Source organism: Drosophila grimshawi, unplaced genomic scaffold (assembly GCF_018153295.1).
Source record: "Drosophila grimshawi isolate 15287-2541.00 unplaced genomic scaffold, ASM1815329v1 contig_1148, whole genome shotgun sequence".
In the NCBI taxonomy this organism is placed as follows: Eukaryota; Metazoa; Arthropoda; class Insecta; order Diptera; family Drosophilidae; genus Drosophila; species Drosophila grimshawi.
The window spans coordinates 427,534-454,738 of record NW_025062646.1 but is presented as its reverse complement, the minus strand read 5'-3'; the positions used below and the strand labels follow the sequence as shown (position 1 = coordinate 454,738).

At 34.1% G+C, this 27,205-nt stretch overlaps 4 protein-coding genes across 4 annotated transcripts; 3 read left to right on the top strand and 1 right to left on the bottom strand.

Moving 5' to 3' along the window:
* Window positions 1–334: 334 nt before the first annotated feature.
* LOC122322384 lies at window positions 335–1,072 on the top strand. The gene is made up of 2 exons (XM_043214332.1): window positions 335–506; window positions 569–1,072. The coding sequence occupies exons 1-2, from the start codon at window positions 414–416 to the stop codon at window positions 1,070–1,072; spliced, it is 597 nt and encodes a 198-aa protein (XP_043070267.1). The 5' UTR covers window positions 335–413.
* Window positions 1,073–9,843: 8,771 nt separating this feature from the next.
* LOC6570015 (casein kinase II subunit alpha) lies at window positions 9,844–12,303 on the top strand. Its single transcript, XM_032741777.2, has 3 exons — window positions 9,844–9,905; window positions 10,422–10,636; window positions 10,734–12,303. The coding sequence occupies exon 3, from the start codon at window positions 10,855–10,857 to the stop codon at window positions 11,860–11,862; it is 1,008 nt and encodes a 335-aa protein (XP_032597668.1). The 5' UTR covers window positions 9,844–9,905; window positions 10,422–10,636; window positions 10,734–10,854; the 3' UTR covers window positions 11,863–12,303.
* Window positions 12,304–15,188: 2,885 nt separating this feature from the next.
* On the bottom strand, window positions 15,189–21,618 carry LOC6570014. Its single transcript, XM_032741820.2, has 8 exons — window positions 21,490–21,618; window positions 21,210–21,417; window positions 19,185–19,719; window positions 18,475–18,657; window positions 17,810–17,914; window positions 16,904–17,048; window positions 16,661–16,849; window positions 15,189–15,987 (listed from the first exon to the last, which is right to left on the bottom strand). The coding sequence occupies exons 1-8, from the start codon at window positions 21,595–21,597 to the stop codon at window positions 15,208–15,210; spliced, it is 2,253 nt and encodes a 750-aa protein (XP_032597711.1). The 5' UTR covers window positions 21,598–21,618; the 3' UTR covers window positions 15,189–15,207.
* Window positions 21,619–24,151: 2,533 nt separating this feature from the next.
* LOC6570013 (V-type proton ATPase subunit F 1) lies at window positions 24,152–27,129 on the top strand. Its single transcript, XM_001996178.2, has 4 exons — window positions 24,152–24,307; window positions 26,211–26,292; window positions 26,678–26,883; window positions 26,951–27,129. The coding sequence occupies exons 1-4, from the start codon at window positions 24,254–24,256 to the stop codon at window positions 26,981–26,983; spliced, it is 375 nt and encodes a 124-aa protein (XP_001996214.1). The 5' UTR covers window positions 24,152–24,253; the 3' UTR covers window positions 26,984–27,129.
* Window positions 27,130–27,205: the final 76 nt, after the last annotated feature.

Here is a 27,205-nt window from a genome sequence, read left to right as displayed (position 1 = left end):
CTGTATGTGGCGGATCTTCTTATGATTGAGGTTATGTTTATATTTATAAATATTCATCTACAGTAGACACAATTGAAACTATTCCCATTTATTTGTTCATCTATTATGATTCAAATGTGTCAAATATGATTTTATGCTACTGCGAAATAAATAAATATATATATATATACATATATATATATATATATATCCGTGGACCTGTCTGTCTACGCTTATCTGTTGCCGTGAACTTAACAAATTTGGTCAAAAGCTCGAAATCAACACCTGATCCAGGTTCCTCTAAAGCCATTGACGTCGTCTATTATCAGTGGTACTTCAATGCATATAAAATGCTATAAAATGTCGGTAGTCCAACTCTGAAGAATTAGTCTACATCTAATTCTATTGAGACCAGCTGGCCATACCAGGAAGAGATGGAATTAAATTGGGTTGCATTTACTTTATGCATAAGTCTGATCCTGATCAAAGGCGAATCCTCTTTCGCAACTACAGCTACCAAAAATGAAGTGAGTAAATAAGAATTAATTATATTAGACAAGCGAGTTATTCTAATTCTAAATTATATCAGATCTGCAAAGCATCAAGGAGAGAGGAGGAACAATGCGGATCATATGCCTATAAGGCCATGAAACCACTGCTCATCTACGTAGAATTGATGAGGACAAAAGTGGAAAACCATGATAATATAACATCCATTAAGAATAACGAAATTGAAGGCCTTCAAATGAAGATATCCCAATATGAATCAGATTTAATAAAGAATTTGAGAGAGCAGATTATTGCTGGATTGAGGGAACAGATCATCAAAAAGGACAGCGAATTAAAGCAGCAAAAGTTTGACCAGCAAAATGTATATGAAACTATCATTCAGGAACTGAGAAACTATAAAAATATAACAGTAAGTCAGAACTCTGAAATCAAGGAGTTGCAGAAGAAACTAGTTGATCAAAATGAAAATGTCGCCATCATACAGGGATTGAGAAATCAGATAGATTCATACAACAAGAACAATGACAATTTGCAATCAATCAGGAATGAATTAAATAAGCATCAATCAATCACTAAAATATGAGGAATGCACAAGTGATTTAATCTCCAAACAAAAACTTCAAATCGATAGCGATGCAATCAAATCGAAGGAGTTTCAGAAACAGTTGGAGGAACAAAAGAAAAATATTGACCAAAAGAACCAAGAAATATCCAAATTAAAAGATCAAATTAATAGCGAGGCAGTCAAATCGAAGGAGTTTCAGAAACAGTTGGAGGAACAAAAGAAAAATATTGACCAAAAGAACCAGGAAATATCCAAATTCCAAGGTCAAATTAATAGCGAGGCAGTCAAATCGAAGGAGTTTCAGAAACAGTTGGAGGAACAAAAAAAATATTGACCAAAAGAACCAAGAAATATCCAATTTAAAAGATCAAATTAATAGCGAGGCAGTCAAATCGAAGGAGTTTCAGAAACAGTTGGAGGAACGAAAGAAAAATATTGACCAAAAGAACCAGGAAATATCGAATTCAAGGTCAAATTAATAGCGAGGCAGTCAAATCGAAGGAGTTTCAGAAACAGTTGGAGGAACAAAAGAAAAATATTGACCAAAAGAACCAGGAAAAATCCAAATTCCAAGATCAAATTAATAGCGAGGCAGTCAAATCGAAGGAGTTTCAGAAACAGTTGGAGGAACAAAAGAAAAATATTGACCAAAAGAACCAAGAAATATCCAAATTAAAAGATCATATTAATAGCGAGGCAGTCAAATCGAAGGAGTTTCAGAAACAGTTGGAGGAACAAAAGAAAAATATTGATCAAAAGAACCAAGAAATATCCAAATTAAAAGATCAAATTAATAGCGAGGCAGTCAAATCGAAGGAGTTTTAGAAACAGTTGGAGGAACAAAAGAAAAATATTGACCAAAAGAACCAGGAAATATCCAAATTCCAAGGTCAAATTAATAGCGAGGCAGTCAAATCGAAGGAGTTTCAGAAACAGTTGGAGGAACAAAAGAAAAATATTGACCAAAAGAACCAGGAAATATCCAAATTCCAAGGTCAAATTAATAGCGAGGCAGTCAAATCGAAGGAGTTGAAGGAACAATTGGAAGCGCATAAGAAAACCATTGAGGAAAAGAATCGAGAAATATCCAAAACCCAAAACGATGTCAACAAAAGCGATGTGAAATTGGAGGATTTAAAGGAGATTAATTGCACATCTTTTGGAGATGATCCGGGTGTTCATAAAATCAGTTTTTCTCATTACTCCTTTGATGTCTTATGCGACTCGGAGACAGCAGGTCCTGGATGGATAGTTATCCTGCAGCAAATCAATGGTAAAGAAGATTTCAACAGGTCTTGGACAACATACCGCGAAGGCTTTGGTTCCTTTGATGGCGACTTCTTCTTGGGCTTGGAAAAGATCCATCGCTTGACGAGCTACAAACCCCATGAACTCTATATATATATGAAATTCTCGTATGGCTTGATGCGAACGACATATACGAGATATCAACAATTTGAAATTGCTGGCGAAAGCGATGAATACCAACTGAGCTTAAGTGGATTCAGTGGCAATGTCAGAGATAAAATGTCAGAATTTAACAATAATCAGAAATTTTCGACATATGATCGTGATAATGCTGGCTGGAATGATGGCAATTGTGCATTAAAATACCTTGGTGGATGGTGGTACCCTAACTTTTGTGGAGTAAGGTAAGTAAATGACTCTCTTCTTCATCTCTATTTATATATTTAACTGTTATCTTCTTTTATTCCATAGTATACTAAATTCAAATTACCATAACGTAAAGACCTTGATTGGTTATGGTATAGATTGGAGTAGCCAATTCAAAAATGTTAAAATGCTTATACGCCCAGCATAACTTTAAAAATTATAATGTTATTTGTATTTTGGAATTGTAAATATAATTACAGGAATTTTCAAATAAATAATTTAGCATTGCATTTATAATAAATTTTCTTATCCGATCTTGATGAAATTTGTGCGGTTCTTCTGCTTTTCGGGGTGCAACAAATCTTGGCTACCATTCAAATGCAAATCAAATCGATGGACGAGCGTGACAATTTTGGCAGCAGGCATACAGAATCAATTGCTTGCCACAGCAGAGGTAGAGAGTGAGAGAGAGAGAGAGAGAGAGAGAGAGAGTGTGTGTGTGTGTGAGAGAGAGAGAGAGAGAGAGAGAGATAGAGAGAGAGAAATGAAAGTCTTTTTTTTGCCAAATCGAATTCGAACAACTTGCGTCAAATCGAATAAAACTCGGGCAAAATGTGTGAAAAAAATGGCAACGAACGAATTGAACGCATATGGAAAAGGAAAATAAATAAAATAAAAATAAAAATATCAGAAAATATGGCAAATATAACAGATTTGCTTTTTTCACTTTCAATTTGAGTGCAACAATATTTCACATCATGTTTTTTCCCCCTTCTCCTTTTTTTTTGTGGCACATCTCTCAGTTGACAGTTGTGAGTGTGTAACAGCCACAGCCAAAAGATCAAAAGATATTGCTGCAGTCTGGCGGACGGCCCAAAACATACTGAGCAAAATATTTTTCGCTTTCTTGTTGTACCCCGCCCCGCCTTCACTGCTCATCACACTATCTCTTCTTTCTGCTCTCCACCTCCTTTACACACACTCGCCGTCTTATTATTATTATTATTAGGGGGGAAGCTGCACCGCGACCTATTTGATCTATTGTGCCCCCCTTCTGAGCCTATAGCTCTTCCATCAGCCCCAACTCCCTTACGAACGTGAGGATCTTTGTTGGGTTGAGGTCTACTATGTCTTTGTAATTCAAAACATGCGCCCCTAGGATGCTGCATCTTCTTCTAATTAAGGCGACATATTCTGCCAGGATGTGCATCGAGGATTCCTCCTCTCTTTCACAAAACCTGCAGAGATCGCTACTATATATACCCAATTTTGTCAGGTGACTCCTTAGTCTACAGTGTCCTGTCAATAGACCGGTAAGTATCCTAAGGTTGTTCTTTCCCATGGTTATAATCTGTTTAAAACGTACAAGATTATAACCACCAAGGAGGCATCTGGCTTGTCGGAGTCCTACTGCCTCTGACCAGCTCTGATGCCGTCTCTGTCTCTCCTCGTTTCTAAGTTCCAGTCGTATAGTGTGTCTCCCTATGCCACAATACGGTTCTGGTCCTGTTAAGGGCCTTTCTGCCCCCATTCTTGCTTGCTTGTCAGCCGCCTCGTTTCCCGCTATGTCCCTGTGACCCGGGACCCATCGTAGGGTGAGCCTGTTGTGAGTCCCGAGCAGGTCTAGCTTTGAACGAACTTCATGGACTACCTTCGATGTTATCTTAGTCCCCATTATAGCTTTCAATGCTGCTTGACTATCGGATAGGATGGATATATCCGTATTCCGATAGTTACGTTCTATGTTGATGTCCGCACATCTCCCTATCGCACACACCTCAGCCTGAAATATGCTGGTGTGCGTTACCAGGAATTCATGGTAAAATACCCGAGGACCCACCACTCCAAGGCCGGTGCCCTGATTCGTGAGTGATCCATCGGTGTACCATTTTATGGTGTGCGGTTTCATGGGATGGACTTCATCCAGAGTTGTCCATTCCCTTTTACTACTCATACGAACTGTGAAATTTCGCTCGAATATGTATTCGGCTGCCATTTCGTCCCTAGGTTGCGTCAGTAGGGGTAGTTCGTTTGAAAGGAGTTGGGCATCTTTATGGCTTAGGATATGATTGCCCCCAACTCCTTCTGCTGATATCCTGAGAAGCGTAGCTTTCTGCTTGAGCCTTATGATATGGTGGAGTGGTGTGAGCTCCATTAAGGCTTCAAGGGCCATTGTAGGGCAGGTGCGCATAGCTCCTGTCATACATACGCAGGCCATTCTTTGCAACTTTTGGAGTTGTTTCTTCACGGTGATCATCCGCGCCCTGTCACCCCATGCAACCACCCCATAGGTTAACATGGGTCTTACTACCATCAGGTACAGCCATCTTAATATCTTTGGTGATGTACCCCATGATTTGCCGGCAATACTACGACATGTATAAAGCGCCCTGGAGCACTTTAATATCGTGTTTTGCACATGGGTGCCAAAGTTAAGTCTGCTGTCAAAAGTGACTCCCAGGTATTTGACCTCCCTACTTGTTTCTAGTAGGGTCCCTGAGAGCCATATTTGTCTCATCCTCTGTAACTTATGTCGTCTGGTAAAGGGGACGATGACTGTTTTCGTAGGGTTTAGGTTGAGTCCAACCTCCCTACACCAGTCATACGTTATCCTTATCCCTGACTGGACTATGTCACAGAGTGATTCTTCAAATTTGCCTCGCGCTATGATAACAATGTCATCGGCATAACCTTGACATTGAATACCACTGTTGGCAAGTCTGTTTAGTAGTTCGTCTACTAACAGACTCCAGAGTAGCGGAGACAACACCCCCCTTTGGGGACAGCCTTTGGTGGTTAGGACTGTTACGCGTTAGGTTTTTCTATTCAATCCCTTCTACTTTTTTTCAGCTTCTCTTTAAATAATCATTTTATTTTTGATCGTGCTCGTCTATAAATTGTCCAAGCACACATACGTATGTATGTATGTACATATACATATGTATGCATGCATCTGCGCTTCACTGAGAAACATGTGTGCGAGTGAAACAACAACAACAGTGAAATTAATCGAAATTCTCACGGACAGATAAGAAATACACGTGCATGTGTGTGTGTGTGTGTAAAGTGCAGCCAAACAAGTGTAGACATGTTTGGATTAAAATGCACGGTTAGAATATTCATATTATTTGAAATGGGCAATCTGATAATCTTAAATAGTGTTTTCTTTTTTTACATGAACATAACTGTAAATGATGTAGTTAACCCAATAAGAACCCATCGCAACCGGAAGTTAATTTGAAAAAAAAACTCGATTCGATTAATAATCATCTTCGGGTGTTTCATTTATTCAGCTGACTACACTTTTTTTTTAGTACAATAACAAAATATATAAAATGATAAATGATTAAAAATTGACTTTAATATGAATAAATATTATTTAATATAATTTCTCTCACTTGAACAATAAATATTAAATTAAGAATAAGCAGAATCATTGTCATCTTTAGTTTGGCAAAGTGGAATTCTATTTGCAACGACTTGTTTAATTTAGCTTGTTAAAAAGTGATTAAATCAAAACTGTAAAACTTTTGTTTGAAATTGAAAGTTTGTTAAATAGAATTTACCTAATTAGCTAAGTATGTAAATGTACATACACATATTCATATGTATACCTTTCATCTACACAGATGTAGATACATACATATATATTTATTTATTTTTATATATACACATTAAAGATTTAAATGCTTAACGCTTGCAATTGCAATTAAATTGTTGGCACTTTAATCGCTTTTTGCGCATCTCTATATTTATACCTGCCCCCTCCCCCCTCTCCTATCTCTCTCACTTTCTCTTCATCTATTTACTTTCCGTTTATTAGATCAATTCGAAATTGTGACTTAATTCAGAATAGATTGTTACAATTTCGCTTAAATGTAAATTACACATGAGCTTTTGCCCAATTAATATGTGTGTTTCTCTCTCTCCCTTTCCCTCTATTTCTCTCTATTCGTATTTCGTGCATGTGTGTGTGGATGTGTGTACGAAACACGCATATGCAAATTTGCTGTAAGGCAGGTCGCAAATAGCGCAGCGACTATTTTTCCTCACGCAGCTAGAAACGGCTAAATAAGCAGCTAAATACATAGCTATAAGTGTACCTCTATTTAAATATGTATGTATGCGTGTGTGTGTGTGTATATAATCAAGCTATCGGTCGTTGCGCTACACACACACGCACAAAACACACACATATGTGTGTGCGTGTGCTGCAAGCGTTAAACTATAATAAAATCAATGTGTAGATGCAGCTACGACAATGTGCCACATGCTGCCACTATGTACACACATACATACATACATACATATGTATATCTATATATCAATACATATGCACTTATGTATTGTTTGTCGTAAACAAATTTTTTTTATTTTTTGCTCTCTTTGTATATATACATACATACATCACTTACCACTACAACTACCTAAACTCCCCCATCCACAGATTGAGCGCAATGCTCAGCAACGATCGCTGAAGAGAGCGCACTTCTACCTCTCTCTCTCCAAATTTGAATACTCTCAAGAGAACGCTCAATTGCTCTTTAAGTCAGAGAGCGGGATCATAATTACTCTTAAGTTTGCTCTGTGCTTATATTCTCGTTCTCTCTCTCTCTCTCTCGCATACACACTGCCTCATGTATGCTGGAAAAGCAAATAAAAAAAAAAGATCGCTCGACCCAACGAAACGTGAACGTGACTTGGCTCGCCTGCTTTGCCTGCTTCGCGTCAATTTTGTTTTCTTCTCATTTCGTGTGCCATAAATACAACTCTTGTTGCTGTTCTTTTTTCGTTCATTACTTGCCGCTCCTTTGTTCTGCAGATCGCTTCCAGCCTCTGCCTCCGCCTCGCCCTCTCCCTCACCTATCACACACTAGTGCAAACTTTGTATTTTTTTTTCGCTTGCTGTTTTTCTGTGTCTTTGGCTTTGTTTGTGGTTGTTTTTGAGCTATTTTTTTCTGCTCTTTGCATGGGGGCTTCTTGTTATCGCTTTGTTTTTGTAGATGCACAGATACTAATACAATTCATAGGCCTCTCGTTGTATGTGTGTGTGTTTGCTTGGTTTGGTTTGTTTTCATTTTTTTTTGGTTTTATTTATCGTTGGTTTCCTCATTTTACGCCTATTTGTTTTGAAATTAAATTAAACGACGCATAACAAATCAAGGGGAAAAAACACATTTCCCCTCACTGGATTATCTTTCCAGTGTGCAGGTTAGCAAAATAAATTGTATTTCTGGAAAGCATCTAACGAATTTCCAGGCAGCAACAACAAGAACAAGAACGAGCCCCCCTTTAAAATGGGTGTAAAAACAAAAACTCTAAAACTGGTTGAGCAATTTGCATTTGCTTGCAAATTTGTTTGCAAATATAGAATATATTTCAATTTGAACTTTTAATCGATATAAATACATAAATGTATATGTATGTATATACATAGATCAGATACATCAATTAGCATTTATAAAATTAGTTCCAAGAAAATCAACTTGGAGTCAACTCTAAGCCAAATGGCGCTAAACTGAAATTTTTCCCAGAGGAAGAGTAATTTGAGAACATTGTGTCGTATGCGTAATAAAGGCTTATTGTCCTTGCTAACGACGTAATTTGTTTAGCTTAATTGTCAATAAATAATGGTAAAAAAAAAGTGCGCACTAGTAGTAACGGTACACATATACACATGTACGTGAATTTGTCGCAAAAGGAAAACTAAAAAAAAACGGAAAACAACAATAAAAAAAAAACAGAAATCACAAAAATTCGCACATAATTTTTCAAGCTCAACGGCGATAAAAACAGCTGCGAAAATAACGAGCAGGATTTGAAGCGTGATGCAGGCAAACCTTTCAAGTCCATATGCACAAGTGTCCGTGTGTGTGTGTGTCACCAGTGCTGCCACTTCAGCACAGAAAAAAATGGTATAATAAAAAACAAGAAGGCAATCAAAAAGATTTTTAAGATTAAGATTTTTGTTATGATTTTTTGTATTATTAAGACAATGGTTGAAAGCACAGAATGCAAAAATAAGTTAGTTTGCTGCTAAACTAACAAAAGAGAATCTTATAAGCGCAATAAGATCACTTGGGAACAAAAACAGCACAGATCACAGCAAAAACACTCCCGGTCACAGCGACAGCTGCAAATTAAAGCAGTTCTCCACAGAATGCTATATGTTCAGTGGAGAGATACTCCATAAGGAAGGATCGGTCGAATGATCGCCGATCAGAAACTATTTGAAGAGATATTTTAAACCAACATATTTCCTACATTGGGGGACTATCATTATGCTTCTTTAGTTCAAGGTATTCTGGTGTAAGATAAAGCCTTCTTACTGCTCGTTCCATAGTCTCTAGTATGAAAATTTAAAGATTCGCAAATACTTTTGGGATCTGCTGGAAGGCTTTTCCAACATAGGAATGAATACTAATTTGAATTGTAGTTACGTAGCGGAAATGAAGAGCTAAGTTAAAAAATGCTGCAGTATATTTTTCCCTTTGCCAAGCATTTTATTTATTCAGTATTTGTTATTTTTAGGGAATTATACACTTTCTTTTTAAAGCGATGCTAATTTTTCAAAATATATGACTTATCGCGTGCACACCTTTTTCAAAAAGAAAAAAGTTAAAAAATATTACCATATCTAAAAAAACTGGCATCAGCTGCTTTTGACTCATTCTTTTTATTCATTTTGACCGTTGCTTGTCCACAACGACACTCAGATCTTGCAAAACAGTGCAATGCATGAAAAACGCCAACAATTTCATAACTTATTTTTGCAAAACATTTCAAACAGCTGTGACAGTAGATGCAAGATGCAAGATGCTAGATGCGGGATGATGCCCTCTTAAGATACTTTTGACATTTTCAAGCAAATCCTGCACGTTCCGCTAGATGCGACTCTGTGTACAGTTCCTATAGTGATGAGCAGCTCACCTGAAACAAATTGGAAATGGAACGCGATCGATACCGAAAATTGGCGCTTCTTTTGAAAACGTAAAGAAATTGAAAAGTTTTGCACAAATAAGAATAAATATACAGTAAGTTTTGTTTATCCTGCTTAATTCTCTTTTCTAGTAAAACAATGCTAAAATATCAAATTGGTTTGAGACAGCTAAGATGGCAGCACTGTTTAGGGCAAGCACTGGTGAACTAGTTCACTGAACTGTCATATCACTGATATCGGTTCAACAATGAAAATAATGAAAATTTCACGTCATCCACGCTGTCTGAAATAAAATATGTGAGTATTATAATTTAAACTAACATTCAGAGCTTGTATTGCTTTTTTGTTACACAATAATGTGATAGTTTTCCATGTGATAATGTTGTGCTCTCCGGTTTTATTGTCTATTTCAAATTGTTATTTGTTGGAAAACTCGTTAAACACCGGGAAATAGGATTTTCTGTTCGTTTTTTTTTTACTCCGATTGTACGTGCGTTAATAGATATTAAAATATCAATTCTTCTTCAAATTGGATAGTATCTGTTGGAATTTAAACACATACACCATATACACGCACACACAGAAATGTATACATATATGCGTGTGCAACATACATATGCACACTATTTTCTGAGGAATGGTATAAAAAATGTGCGCTGTGAATTTGTAAAGCAATCTTCAACATAATTATGCACAAACGCAAAGCACAACTCTTCTGTATGCATATGCTCGGTATTTGAGTAAAAATATATTGTTAATTCCTAATTACTCAATGTACAAACAATTTCCTTCTATATATATTACATAAATTAGCGCAACATTCGAAGTAACGTGCTTGCCGTCCACCGTCAATTTGCTGTCTCTGGCATATTACGTCGACTGCCTCGAACAATTTGTGTTACAAGCTGCACAGATTGTAGAGCCCCGAGATTAAGGCATCAATTTGTGGCTGGAATTTGTGGTAGGTCCCATAAGGGGCCCCAGTATTATCATCCAAAATTAAGTCTTGGGCAACCTATTCTCTTCAGGTATGTTGGAGTTTTCTTGTAAAAATATTTAAAAGTGCGAAAAGTTGTAGACGCCTTATGAATTGACACTAATTATGCATTGCATTTTATTTTTCAGTCAGTTCTATAACGATAACCTTGCTGCGTGGACACATCCAGGCACTACCGAGTCATCCGAAGAGCACACAACTAAAGCGATTGCCGAAGAGGAACATAGAGTGAACAATAATTCGGCGGAGATGACACTACCAAGTGCGGCTCGCGTTTACACAGACGTAAACGCCCACAAGCCAGACGAATATTGGGATTATGAGAATTATGTAGTCGACTGGGGCAACCAAGACGATTACCAGTTGGTGCGCAAGTTAGGGCGTGGCAAGTACTCTGAGGTGTTCGAGGCTATCAACATAACAACAACTGAGAAATGCGTTGTGAAAATATTGAAGCCTGTGAAAAAAAAGAAGATAAAGCGCGAAATTAAGATTTTGGAAAACTTGCGTGGGGGCACCAACATAATAACGCTCCTTGCTGTCGTCAAAGACCCAGTATCCCGAACTCCAGCACTGATATTTGAGCATGTGAACAATACAGATTTCAAACAACTCTACCAAACACTAACAGACTACGAGATACGCTACTATTTATTCGAGCTACTTAAGGCACTCGACTATTGCCACAGCATGGGAATAATGCATCGCGACGTAAAGCCACACAACGTGATGATAGATCATGAAAATAGGAAGTTGCGTCTCATTGATTGGGGTCTAGCTGAGTTTTATCATCCTGGTCAGGAGTATAATGTAAGAGTGGCGTCCCGCTACTTTAAGGGTCCCGAGCTCCTTGTCGATTATCAAATGTACGATTATTCGCTAGACATGTGGTCGTTGGGATGCATGCTTGCGTCTATGATTTTCCGCAAAGAGCCATTCTTCCATGGCCATGACAACTATGATCAACTTGTGCGAATTGCTAAGGTGCTGGGCACCGAAGAACTGTACGCGTATCTTGATAAGTACAACATTGATCTAGATCCGCGATTTCACGATATTTTGCAGCGCCATTCCCGCAAGCGCTGGGAACGATTTGTTCATTCTGATAACCAACATTTAGTGTCTCCAGAAGCATTAGACTTCCTTGATAAGCTATTGCGTTATGATCACGTTGACCGTCTTACAGCTCGTGAGGCTATGGCGCATCCATACTTTTTGCCAATAGTTAACGGACAGGTGAATCCCAGTCAGCAATAGACACGGATTTACACTATAATGTATACAAACTTTTGTCGAGACAGCACGGTAACAGTTACGAGGACGGGTACGAGTACTTTGAAAGGAAAAAATCGTTATGTGCTCAATCTAAAAAGATGAATAAGGATCAAATTCAATAATATGCATCGACCCACAGACCGGAACCATAAATTAATGGACATTCACCGATTGCACTCAAATATAACAACAGTCAGTAAAAGAAAAGGTTATTTGAATTATAATTTTTGCAAAATATAAAACGACAGTGATTATAAAAGTACTCAAGTACTTCCATATACAACATTTTCAAATATTTCTGTTTAAAAACTCATACATGCACATGCTTAAGAATGAACATCAGGCTACATTATAATTAACATATATTTATACCAATAATTATAAATATAATTCAATAAAATCTCCATTTCTTACAAAAGCTAATTACCATTATGAAGTCGGACATCGCTCACCTTAACAATATTATTATACAAAACAAAAAACCAGCCGTTATCTATTTGCAAAAATAGGCGTTTTGATTTGTTTTTGTTGTTGATTGAGGTGGGAGATTAAACTCTAATTCTTGGAGCTTATACAGATAACCATATTATTTTTTTTGGGGCGACTTAATATAAAGTATCAATGTGTACATACGAGTATATATATATCGATCACGTTGCATAAGTTTTGGTTCTGATTAATAAGCAGTTGTTAAAAACGAATATTCAAAAAAAAAACATTGAGATTGTTTCATGAATTGCATCGCAAAATTACACTTCACAAAGTGATTTTATCTCTATATCTTGGCTATCATCATTTGCTGTGCAAATTTGTGCAACATTATCAGGAAAGCATCTCTAACCAAGGATTATATATGCTTATATACTTGTCCGGCATCAACAGCCGAATTGATCTACCTATGCCAGTGTTTCTGCCCGAGCATCTGTATGAATAGCGCTTTCTCACACGATCATTTTCGTAACTTATTTATTTCATTTGATCAATAGCCTTAACCGTTTATTTAATATATCTACTAGTATTGTATATTACTTTTTGCAAAATATATACCCGTGGTATTCTTATAAATTAGGTCTTAAAAATCAATTCTTGTGAGACACGCAACAATATTAACCCTTTTATAACAGGCACCAAATAGGTCATTAAGTAATTCAATAAAAACAGGGTCAGTTACATTTCTTTATTTATTGCACCGTGCACAAATATAGTTATCGGATCCCTATTTCCTATATAACGAACATTGAAATAATAGGTCCGTTTTTTTAATTATGAATACAATTTAGATGGATCTGTAACGCTACATAATCTTACATTTATTCTTTGAACGAAAAGTAAGATGTTTCTAAGAATTATTGAAAGTTAACGATCAGGCTTGGAATCCGTACGAAGTCGGTATCTGTGCTGATAAGTATGCAGGTTGATCTTGGAGTAAACGGTAACAATAAGCAAATTACGAGAGAGTCTTAAGTTCTAGGAGTCCCTGAAAGCAACGGATATAAACGGTTGACTTAACTGTATTAGTGCTTATTTTGAATTTGCTGAGTGATTCAAAGGTCTTGCGCATCTCGACAATATAGTTATTGCTCACTTGAGTCGAGCACCAGAGTAAAATGACGAAAAAAATGCTTTTAAACAGCATCAGTTTCTCAATATTTATTCCATGGGTCGATTTAATTATATATGCAACATCCATTGAGATACACCATTATCATGCAGTATGTGCATGATCGAAATGGAAAATTCTCTGTTGCCATTTGGTCATGGTACCCCCTGCATACAGAAAGTTAAAGGATGTCCTCGGTCTTCTGGAGGTTGTTAATATCGGCTTAGAAGTTATGCTGGCGTCAAATTCCCTTATGTCTTCGGTATAGCCTGAAGAGGATGAGCCAGCTACCAAGGAAAAAGTCGCTACCTATATAGGAACCTATGTTGACCGTGACCTCATCGACAAAAGTGAAACAAAATATTAAAGTGATAGCTTGTTCGATGTCATGGCTTGACTTGAGCGCAGCAGTTTCATCGTTGAATGTGATGGCTGGCGCAATTAATTCAATTTTAGAGGGAGTTCTCAGTTTGACGCGCACTTTCGCGCTAAAAGTTGATTTACTTTTACAGTATTTTAGCATCTAATCTCTATGTTCGCTTTGCACGCTCCTCAAAAGTTTTATTTTCAATGGCTTCTCATTGAAATCGCAGTCCTCAAATTTCAGTTTCATATAGTTGACCCTTGTAAGCGAATCCTTAGCTTCTTGTAAATAGAGCAATTTAGAAATACGGTATCTATTTCTATGTTAAATTTTTCCGCACATCGTTAGGTAGCATCTGGGTTCAAATAAAAATAAGTTGCCTGTCAATCTTCTAATTGGTAGCTCTGTTCCTCATTTACCAGCAACATCACAGTAAACTAATATTTCTTGAATTAACATTCTTTACATTTCTCTTCCCATACCGTTAAAAAAAAAAAAACTGCGAAATTTGATAAATCATCACAAAACAATCCCAACTTATTTTGAATGTTGAAAGTGCAGAATGCTATCTCTTATGGGAAAATGCACTTACTCCGATTTTTCTAACATTCCATACCATAATGTGAATGGTATTGTACTAGTAGTAAGTGTTTGATTCTAATTTTCTTAAACTTGGATAAACTCAATCGAAATTGTATCGAAAATACTTGTTTGACTACAGAAGTTTCTTCTCATGTGCGTGATGATTTATTTGTTTTTTTTATGCGATTTTAATCTTTCAAATCTTTTACTACCACTTTTTACGTCTTTTGTCGAAAGCCGTTTACTTTACGCCGTGGCCACCTCAAGGTTGTAATTACACTCTCGTATTCTTATGGAACACTGATACTGATTGCGCAGGTAGGATTTATTCTTATTTTCTAATTTAATTTAGGCACTACAAGTTGGATCACCGAAATATTTTATAGTAAAGCTACATATTCGAAAAAAAGATACATTTTTTTCAATGTATTACGAATTGAATTAGTCATAAGTTTCATAAGTTATGTACGCGTTTTGCAAACAATTTGTATCAATTGAAAAAAAGATTAGAAATTTATATTTAACTGTTCATATTCTAAGCTAAAGTCATTAGTAACTCTTGATTGTATTCTTAAACTTTAACTTTTCAATTGTAAAGTAATGATCATGCATCCTAGTGTATATTATTATCAAAATTGCAGTAATTTCTTTCAATTGGTTCCTCATTTAGTTTAATAAATTAAATTTATTTTATGTAATTGACGATTTGGTTTTCTTCAATCACATTGTTGAACAATTTAACTAAGGACAGACAAACAATCGTGATGGTGTATTTATATTTTTATTTAAGTTCATCAACAAATGCTGCATTTAACTCTGCAATGTATTTATCATCTTGGCTTTTAGTGCAGATGTCATTATTAGGATTTAAGTCAACTGTGATGAACTGCCGAGAATCGTCTGAAATAAGATTCGGAAGCACATCAATTTTTTTGTCATCTTCATGAGCATTTAGTAATGTATCATTGATTGCCGATTTTTCCGGCATATTTTTATTTTTCTTGGTATTTTGAAATTTCTTTTGTTGTATCGCTGGCGGCATGAGCTCTCTTTCACCAATACTCATACTCGGAATTTCCTCATTTGAATAGTGCATAGAAGGAGGACTTATTTCGCTATTTATTTGTCCATTTTTGTAATTGTGTTTGATTTGTTGAGCGTCGATTGGATTTTCCTCCATCACAATTGGATTTTCTTCAATAACAATTTGATTTTCTTCAATTACATTTTGTTTCGAGCTCGTATTTATATTTGTATTACTTTGTTGTTCCCTCTTTAACGTTAAGCTTTCTCTTTCAGGATGAATAGTTTTTTCGACTGAAGCGATCATAGATTTACAACAAATACGTATGTCTGAGCTTGGATCTGTTTTGTAAGCTTCATCTAGTATGTACAGAATAATATTCCTTGGAGAAGAGCTGGAAATATTTCTCAATTTTATGAATCTGAATAACGTTTTATATATTTCAAGCCGACAGGACCAGTCATCATAAGGATTTTGCATCATCAGCCGCTTTTCAGACATTTGAACAGCAATTTCCAATATAGTGTTGAGTATCAACTGTTGAAAAAATTAAAATTGATTCAGATTAGCACATTATTAATAAAAAAAAATCACACTTTCTAATTGCAACATAAATTTAAATCACTAGTTTGATTCTGATTTGGAGTAATGAATATTTCAACTACACCGAAAACGGTTCACTCTTAAGGCAGTCATCTTGTTGTGTAATATTTTCAATAATAACTTTCTGTTAATATTATCACATTCTCGTGTTCGATGATGTGCAGCGTATTCCATCCTACACCGATCCATTTTGTGATTGTCCCCTTGATTTTACCTTCATACACACTTAACTACGCTTTCCACGAGTAAATTGTTTAATGCTTTGCTTCAAGTATTCTTGGTAAAACTCTCTCTTCCTTCATTGAAACTTATCATTAATTTTTGATTTTGTGGTTTCTCATATTCCTGTTAGTCCACCTTTATATCTACTTTTCTCTCTAGCATAACCTTCAATTAAATAACATCTTCATTTGTATGACATTTCGCAAAAGTATTTCTATTTAATTATTTATTGATATAAGACTAAATAAGTTTAATTTGGCTTGTAACAAAATACGTTTTGAAAATGGAAACGGAAAAATTGTGTCCTTTTTCAAATGAGTACACGGTCGATCATTGGCATTTCAACAACCACATACTTACGAAGTTTATATTTTGAGGAACTTACATTTAGAAGTGGTGACTTTAATAAATAACCAACTGAATCAAGAACTGCCTGCAGACACAGAAAAGCTTCCATACAAAGAGCCACTCTGCCCTTATTTGTTATATGTTCGCCTTGAATAGATGGCTCAGATATTAAAGAATGGCTTCTTTTACCTTTCTTTTGAGGTATATTTTTCGACTGTGCTGCGGACTGCAATTAAAAGTTTATTAAACATTCGAATAAAAACATAATAGGAATATTTACCAGTAAATATATATCTGTTCTACGTATCATCACATCTTCCAAAATATCTCTGACAAGCCGATCTGCAATTAAATCGCACCCGCTTCCTTCGCCAAGTGTAGAAATCCACAACATTGTTACTTTGTGCATCTGCATTCGCAAATTACTATAAAAAATATTAAATAATAAGTAACAGACTAAGATACGTAACTAAGTGTAACAAATTTCTAAATTCTTAACCGATCTTTATTATTGTGAGATTCTACGCTAGTTGCGAAGTACCGCTACAAGAAAAAGCCACAAAAATTATTTATGTATTTGAGGAGTGCAGAGTGCACTTAGTTGTTTACTTTTAGTGTTTGAGAGTCAACTGAAAGTGTTTCTGTGACAACTGGAGAGTATATATTTGTTTATTGTGCAATGTCTAAAGACTCTCTGTGCATCCGTATGTCTGTCAATTACAATCAGCTGTACTGTAATATAGAGTGTAATACAATCTGAAACACCATTCACTGAACACTGAAAAAACCATTCTCGTAGCGGCGATTGTTGGAAAGGCGTAACTCAACCTTTGAAAAACTTTGTGAGCAATCCATCTTATATATATGTTTCCTATCATTATTGGGGCAAAAGTTCAAAATTAAGAAGCAACCGCGTAACCAGAAACTTTTTTTTTGAGGGGTTTACTAATTACTCTATATTGCAAATTTTGATATAGACTTTCTATAATCGATCTACACTTCATAACAAAAATATGGACCACCAAAGACATGTGCACCATTGAAAATATATATATTAAAATTTAATAGCTAACAAATTTTGAGGAATTTGTAAATTGGAATAATGTATTATATGACCTACATATTAGCAAACAGTTTGAAGTCTCTCTGGTCTAGTCTAGTATACATAAATAAAATGTAAACATACCAAAACTCAATTTGAAATCCGGCTGATGACCATTTTGTCTTATTTAGTGACTCCAGTAGAATACTTGTTATTAGTCTAAAATGCATCCTGAGGTGAGTGTGGCAGCTAAATGAAGAGAAGAATGAGTTATATTTATGGGTATTTCTTTTACTATACCTAACAAAGCAAAATTATTAATTTATGACAAATAATTAAGAAAATCTGCAGAATATATATTTAATTAATATAGCTAAGCTTATGTACATCAAAAGGTATATTAAAATTAAATCTGCAAATATAAAGTTGAAGACTCTATTAGACTCTACTGTTGCTGCTGTTCAATTGGTATTGCGCACATTAGTAAGTAAATTTCACATACAACACAGAAATAATTATCTTTTAAAGCCTACACAGATGAACTTCTGAAAAGAATTGCAATCAGAAAACGAAAATTTAGTAGCTTAATAATCACAGATAAAAGTTAAGATTATTATTAGATTATTATCCAAAGTAGACTGATTTCTGGTTACTACTTTCTGTATCAGTGTATAAAAGTTCATATTGTATTTAATAAATTAAAATTTATTTACGTACAATATCGTAAACAAATTTTAAGTTTGCTAAGCCGCTGAGGTTATTTTAATTAAAGTACTTCTCATTTTAGATTTTAATATTTCGCAACTTACATATCAATCAATACTTCCAGTAATTCGAAAAGTTTTGTATGCAATGTGGGCAAAACGTTTCTTAAACAGACATTATCCATACTTTGATTGCTCACATCAATTTTGTCCCTCAATCCTAGTCCATTTTGAATAAAATCCAAAATTTTTGTGGGCCGTATTAGTTTAGTTGATGGATATGGTTGGCTGTTAAAAAAAAGAAAGTGTTAAAAAAGCACTGTATTTTCGGTGCTTTATCGAAACTTAAATACCCTTGTAGTCTTATGCAAAAATCTAAGACAACTTTCACACATCGGCATTTCTGAACTGAATTTTAATTGATGAATTTTAAAGTTAAATTTTTTACTAAACAAAAACTATTATTTGCAAGAAACACAGTTTTACAGATGTGGTCGAATTCATCCCCAAAAAGACGGAAGTGAAGTTCACTTAATATTCAAAAGCTTGCGCTAATTAAATTATTTAATGTGAACTGAATTTATAACTAATAATTATTCTAAAACTTAACTGTGGCATATCTAAATACACAGTGAAACATGTAGGCAGGTCTGCCCACAGGTAATCTTGCATGCAACCAGACAGATGGACCAAGACTACATATTATTCTTATCTTGTTGGATATGTCTTCCTTAACGAATGTCTTGCATAGTTAATTACATATAATTGTAATATGCGTTGCAAGGGTATTTTGAACAACACCCTAATTTTCTAACCTTAACGCAATCTTTAGGAAGTCAATTAGATTGTAGAACCGTCTGCAAACTCGAGCCACCCTTTCAATTGGATCTCCTTGTAATTCCACAGTAAAATATTCCAATTTGTTGCTTGTATCCATCGTAATATAATCACTTTTATGATTGCGAAATACATCGATTAGGAGAGCATTGAGACTGCCCAATAAGCCTAGTTGGTAATCTTGCCATTGGGTCTTAGAGTTAAAATTTCCCTCGTTGCTCCCGCGTACTTGTTGTAATAGCAGCCAGCAATTGCCGCATTTATACACTACTTCTGGATCACTGCTGTCAACTAATGCTAAGAGGTACCGCACAATTAAAGGCTTTCCAGATTTACTAGGTCCAGGATAGTATTTCAAACATTGTTGTATTGCCTTGAGTGCAGCCACAGTACATGCTGTTTTGCCTATCTGTTTTTCCAAAATAGCGAAGCTTTCGTAAAGCTTTCCTAGATAGGTAGCACCAAACCATTTCGCAATTTCTGGTACAATTTGAATTTGAAAAACAAGCAGTGCTGGAAAGAAAGGGAATTAAAAACGATTGTTATTAAAATTTTGATACCAGTGTTATCAACTCTTCAAAACAAAATAAATAAAGTTTTAGTCAGAAAATAAACATAAAAAAGATAAATATGGTTTTTGAAGGTGTTAAAACCCAACAGATAATATTCTGCTGCTTTACATATATGTTATATTTTCGAAGTATTGCGTATTCTAATAATAAAGTAACTTTGAAGAGCCATATTTTACCAGACTCTATGCTCTACAACAAGTTTAACTCTTAAATAATTCAATTGGACAACAAAATGCAAAAGGCAGAGGGCAGCAATATACGATGTGCAAAGAGAACAAAATTACAAAATTCTTGGGCAGCAATCATATATTTCAAATATGATATCCTAAATGGCCCTTTCAGCGGAATTAACAAGACAATACCTGAAGAGTATAGTTAATAGAAATTGAAAAATTGTATTACTGGTGGATGCCATGAATATATCAATAAGGATATTTAATAGAAGCGGAGATTGACATAATTTAAATGATTCCTGGAAGAGATATTTACCATTTCCAATATATTTCAAGTACACAATTACAATTACTTGCGTCACGGACTTTAAAGCAAAGCTTATCTGTTGGGCAAGCTAAGTTGACCAATCCAATCAAACATTTTATTTACACAGTTTTCAGGCAATTCCGATAATTCTGTTGGTTTTATTTATTTGAATGCGTGGCATACAATCACTTTGGTTTACACGCATATTTATGACAACATTTTCAAAATTCCACTTTCTTACTTTTACCTTTGGTGCCAGACTATTAAAAGCAAATTTTTTGAAAGAAAATCGGATACAATTCATCAGCGATTTTACTTACGAATTTTGTGACATTCCATTGTTTTTTTTTTTTCTATATTTGAGAGGCGTTCAGATTACTATTTAGTGGTATTGTCGGCTTAGTGGTTCAGAGTAATCTACATTCCGAATTTCTACCTTCAATGCCAGAATAAAAATACTAACAAATTCTGGCTTAAAATTATATCTTTTGTCATGAAAAGTTTGAAGCTTAATTTGAATGACATGAAATATTCTAGAAAATATTTAGTGTGCAATTCAATTCTAATATTATAAATAAATTGAAATTATAAGTTTTAACAGTATTAAAAATGGTAGGTATTCGTACTGATTTTATAGCAAAAGCAAAAAAAAAAATTCTGCCATAATTTTTGATCTAACATATGTCTATGTGCATAGGTATATATTAAAGAAACTATTGAAATTAATTAATGCTCAATCAACAATTTTTCCACAAAAAATGTAAAACATGTGCGAATGGTCTTGTCGAGAGGGCTTAAAATATCCTAAACTAGTTGTTATTCTAGTTTTGTTGCCAAATATTCCTAAAGTTTTGCATATTTAAAGATATTTACAGTTCGTTGCAGTAGCCGAACAATATTTCCATTGCTTTGCCGTTACGTAGTAAATTCAAACAGTGGTTCTCAACATACCCAAAGCTTCGTAGATAAGTTCGCCGTATAAGCTGACTTCATTTGTATTGCAGGCTCTAATTAAGATAGTCAGCCAAATATTCGCTTTCTTTTCTAGAACATTTTTTGGACATTGGTTGAGGTATTCAATCAAGAAACGCAGTCCGACTGATCTAGTCTTAGTTTTTGAAAGCAAGAAGTTAATCGATTGTGCTTGTGACGCCGCGTTCTGTAAAACATAGATTTATTGTGAAGTATTACAAGAAATGTATATATATTTATCGTTAATTATCTCATTTACAGATTCTTGCACTCGGTCCACGGCGCTGAGGTAAACATTTCGGTATTTTCTATTTGTTTCCGCAATCGCCTTAAGCATATCCCCAGCTCCGAACATTTTATCAAACATGTGCGAATTACTAGAGATGTAAGACTATCGACAGCAATATCGATTAAGTCTAATATTGGTATTTTGCGAGATTATCGATAACATTTTAAGACCGATAAGCTATCTCTTGAACCACCTATAAGCAAGCCAGTGCTGTCCGCTTTCCTAATTCAACTTAAGCAAGCCAGTGCTGTCCGCTTTCCTAATTCAACTTCATATCTGACTACTGTTATAGTAAGTAGTAATAATAAAGAAACATGCATTTGCAAGTATTTTTAAACTGTTCTGAATTTAGTGTTTTAAATTCTACTTAATAATTCGAACTAGTTTTTAATTATCACACTTTGAAATTTGAACGTGCCTTAGCAGCCAAAGTGTTGTTTGGCGGAAAATCTTTAGCAAGTGACAAATTTAGCCTTTTTAGCATAGCCTTTATTTGGGCTCACATCACGCAAACGAAAAATCAAATGTAATTTTTGTGTTGTTATTTAAGACAAGAAGTCAAGCAGCTGTTTAAAAATTTCAAATAATAAATTGCAATAATTACTTCGATGTATTTTTTAGATAACATTTTTTAAATGCTAGACACCAATGCACAATATAATCATCATTAATATTATTTTATAATATATGATATTGTACACTACAAATGCAAAAGAAAATATGAATAGATTTGAATTAAGCAAAGTAGTTAAGAATGTATGCAACCCTAGTAGCCAGTCGACTGTATGGCTACTAAATGATTACGCCTGATTTTAGACTAGCGATCAAACAGATTGGCGTTTTGGTCTGCTGTAATGAAGCGCAGCACATCGATAAGCAAAATTTGCGATTTCCGGAGAAATTCAAAACGGAAGCGCAAGCTCTTGATGAAAAATTCATAACAAAATAAGAGAAGAATGCCAACTCCATAAAAATGTATGCAAAACAGCTTGCCAAACTTTTAACAGGGAAAATACAAGAAACGTGAAATCCACACGAAAGTGGATTGTTTTAACTGATATTATAAGGGTCTACATAAAACAAACAACATTTTGATTCAGTTATTCGTGTGGAATTTAAAAAGGAAAGTAACTAAAACTCGCATATGTAGGTTTTTATGTCATCAATAAATAATCCGATTCGAATATGTGTCTTTTAGCTAATCCTAATGCTCAGCTGCTTGGTAATCAATCTGACGATAAATTATTATTCAATAGTGCAATCATGATATAATAATGGACGCTGTTGTAAACAAAATCATAAATACTCGGATACTTACAAAACATGTGGATAACTTATATGACATATTAAGGAGGACGAAAGCGACCAGTTATTTGAAACAATCATTTGAAATTGAGTAGGTATCCTAAAACCAAACCAAACCATATTTAAAACATACGTTGAACGTGCCGATAATAGCCAAAAACTTCATAAGAAAAGTACAATTAAAAAAAAATATTTTTTTTTTTTTTCGTAAATTGCCAATAACGAACAAAAAATAAAAAAATTAAGAATAATATATACCTATCTTCCCGGACAAACTTGCCACATCGTACTGCTACTACAGAGGCACCACTACCATACCTCGTAGACTCCTTTACATCATTAAAACATTTAAAAAGATCAACGTATACGACAAGTCATGTGTTGAGACGACAAAATCAAAGTAAAAACACGACAGGTCACAAAACAGGAATTAAAGGAAGAAATGAGCATTATGGCAAAAGGTTCAGATGTGAAATGATGCACATAATAAATACAAACACACATTTTAGATTAAACCTCAATACAGATGAATGACTACATTGAAATTAGACAATCCCCGGATGTATCAATAAGTGTTTTATGCTAAAAATATAAATGTTAATTGTGTGTCATTTTTGTACAGTTCTGAAAATGTTGACGGGGTTTGAAATATATTCGAGTAAAAATGAAAAAATTTGATATGGAGGCAGCCAAAAACATAATTAAATTATTTAATAAAAAATATATCGAATTTTGATTTTTTTTTTTATATTAGCAATTTAAATTTGAACTATTTAATTTCCAAATCTCCAAAAATATGCCTCATCTTGGATTTTTTTAAAAGTATATCTTAGGTATTTTCTGAAAAAATTTTTTTAAGTTCCACAAACGAAATAAATTACATATTCTGGTTTCCACATTGATTTTCGTTCTTCGTGAATAGTTTCAAATAATGCCTATTAACATTCTAAAAGTACAAGCCAGACTATTTTGGAAAATAGACAACAAAATTATTATAATTAATCAATAAATAAATATTATGGGTTACTATTTAATTCTTACAATTCTTATTACTTTCTTAACATTTAAACTATTGCTTTTCATACAAAATATAATTATAAACTGCCTGAAGCAAATCCATTGGCGAGATTCTAATCTGGCACCTTTAATTACAAAATATCTTAGATATTTTCAGAAAACTAATATTGCTTAAAACCAATAATAGTAACTTTCTACAATTTGAGTTTCACAATGCTTTTAGAATATATGCAATTAATATGACCAGCGTACCTTCCATTGTTGTATAAGGGTGACCCTAGGTCTTTAATTGGGTCGGCATTTTTTTAGGATTTTCGTGTTATCATCGCGTGACAGCAGTCAGCTGACAGTTTTTCTAAGTCTGTGGTTAAAATATTTGCTGCGTGAAAAGTTTCCATAAACGTCGAAAACAATGGCTTTACATTCGGCAATAAAGGGCAAATTAATATCAGTCATAGGCGATGAGGTGAGCTAAATCTATATTTTTGGTGCCACACAATTCATTTGTTTGAAACTAATGAAATTTCTTATGAATGTGTACACATTTGTCTGTATGTATGTGTGTGTGTCTGAAGTTAAAATGAGTTGTGCATATAAAAAAATACTTAAATACTGCATTAACTCATATATATTATTTCTTTATGTACATATTGATCTGGTTAATATGTATTTATTATCTCCACATACATACAAAAATCTACAGATGCGTGTAAAATCATAAGTCAAATTTTCAAGCTCTGCGTCAGGCTTGTATTAATTAAAGATAATTGATTAAAGATACAAAATTTAAATACTTTGAAGTCGGACGTAAAAGTCATCGTAATATGTACTCTGATTCCAGAGTAGCATCAGCGGATACCTTCGATGTCACAGTTCCTATGATATGAAGGCTCCACGAATGAATAGGAGCACACATAGCATTAATGAGTTTGGTTTGGATAACTTGACAAAAAAAGCTTTCAGACAAGAACTCATAATTCAACTAATTGTTCAAATATCAGCTTTATGATATAGTAATCCTATATGGCCGGCTCTGACATATATTCTGACTGCAGCAAATAGTCGGTATACATAAAGTTCTATCAAAATAGCTCCCAAAAAGGAAGACTAGTTTGTATCGAAACGCGTAGATTAAGATTATTTTATGTTCCGATAGTCAAAAAGTCCATATTTTAAATGTATATCCTTCCAATTGATATTCAAATTATAAAATAAGATCGAATAAGATATATCCTAGTTATGGTCAAAAAATCTAAACGTATATTATAGAAATTCCTATTTTATGGAAAACTTTTTTATGGTATTCGGTTATGTATTGATACCCTGATTTTTACTGTACGCTAGTGACACGGTTCCGGTAAACTTTCAGTTTTCGTGCACCTGTAGAGGTTTTTCTTTTTAATTTGCAACGTATTAAAAGATATGTCACCGGTCCCTTAAGGTATATACATTCTTGATCAGCATCACTAAGGAAGTCAATATTGATAAAACTTGGTAAATATCAGTCTTTTTGAAGGCAGTCCATAGGTCGGATATAACCGAATCGGATCATATATGATGATCATCAAGCGCATTTTAGAGACAATAAGAGTGAGAGACAAACTTTGTATATAAGTTCTCATATTTATCTCGTCCGTTACGAAGTTTTGGTTCCGTTTCGTTCCGTCTTTTCGCGACCGATTCTGTTCTATTCCTTGGAAATAATATATATGCGTAGATTTTCGAAATAATTCCTGCAAAGTGGACTTATGTACTCTGCAATGACTTATAGTATAGAAAAGATTTACGTTTTGGACTGACGGTCTCAATCAAAAATCTTTGGAACGGTGTTCGGGTTATCATGGAATCATGTTAGTAAACATGATTAATTCGTACAATCTAGGTCTAGTGTGGGTGTCAGTTGAAATTCTTTACAAACGGATAAATGTCAAAAATGTAAAGCAGCTGTTAAAAATTCTGGACAAATTACTAATTACTAAATAATAATGAATTTTTCATCAAAAATTTTCTCGCACGAAATCTTCCTCAAAATGTTGTTATAATATTTCTAAAACTTAAATACTGGTTATAAAATATTTTTCTGTATTAATTAAATAACTAAATAGTGTGAGAAATGCCGTTGATTCATTACTATAATAATGTACAAAATTCAATATTTTATCTGTGAATCTCAGTTGTGCTATTTATATGTCCATAACTATAATAATAATAATAATAATAATAATAATAATAATAATAATAATAATAGTAATAATAATAACAATAATAATAATAATTACAATGATAATAATAATAATAATAATAATAATAAAATAATAATATTTACTGGTAATAATGATGTATGTTTTTAATAATTATTTTTTTTTTAGGACACTTGCGTCGGTTTTCTTCTGGGTGGAGTTGGTGAAATAAACAAAAATCGTCACCCGAATTTTATGGTAGTTGACAAGAGTAAGTAATTCGAAATGGACATAATTAATTGTTTATTTAAGATCACAAACTAAATTATGTTGCTTCGCTAAATTTGCAAAATGCAAATTTGTACATATATACCTCAAAAAGGGCCACATTTAATGTTTAATGGAAAATATAGTCTGTAGACTGAAGTATTATTAACTCAACTGATATGTCGTCTTATACACATTTAAAATTTTTAAATTATTTATCTAAAGAGTTTAAGACTAGCATATTTCCGCGACTTTGCTTCTGCTTCAGGGTACCACAGAATCATGCGCTTCGAAATAAATCAGCAGCACCTTCATACGGCTTCATATCGGATTAAAGGGTACTTTTTGTTATAAAATGTATACTAATGAAAGAAATTTTTTCCATATAGATACTGCTGTCAGCGAAATTGAAGATTGCTTTAAGCGTTTTTTAAAACGTGATGATATCGACATTATCTTGATAAATCAAACATATGCTGAGCTCATTCGTCATGTTATTGATGCACACACTTCACCAGTACCAGCAGTTCTTGAAATCCCATCAAAGGATCATCCGTACGATGCCAGTAAGGATTCCATCTTAAGACGTGCACGTGTAAGTTTAATTTTTGCTTATTTTGTATTTTCTTTCCAATGGTCAATTTTGTATTTTATATTTTTAGGGTATGTTTAATCCCGAAGATTTGGTACGCTAAAGATGTCAGATTATTACTGAGCTCTTTGTCAATGTTATACAATACATTTAACTAAAGTATTTTTCAAAAACTGTTAACAAATTAGTATTTCAGTTCATGTTGTTTTTTTCTTAATTAAAAATAAAATAAAAACAAAGGCAAAATAATATTTTTTGCAGTTTCCAACATTCAAGACTTTTGAAATACACACATTGTAAAACCAGACAAAACTCGGGCTTAACC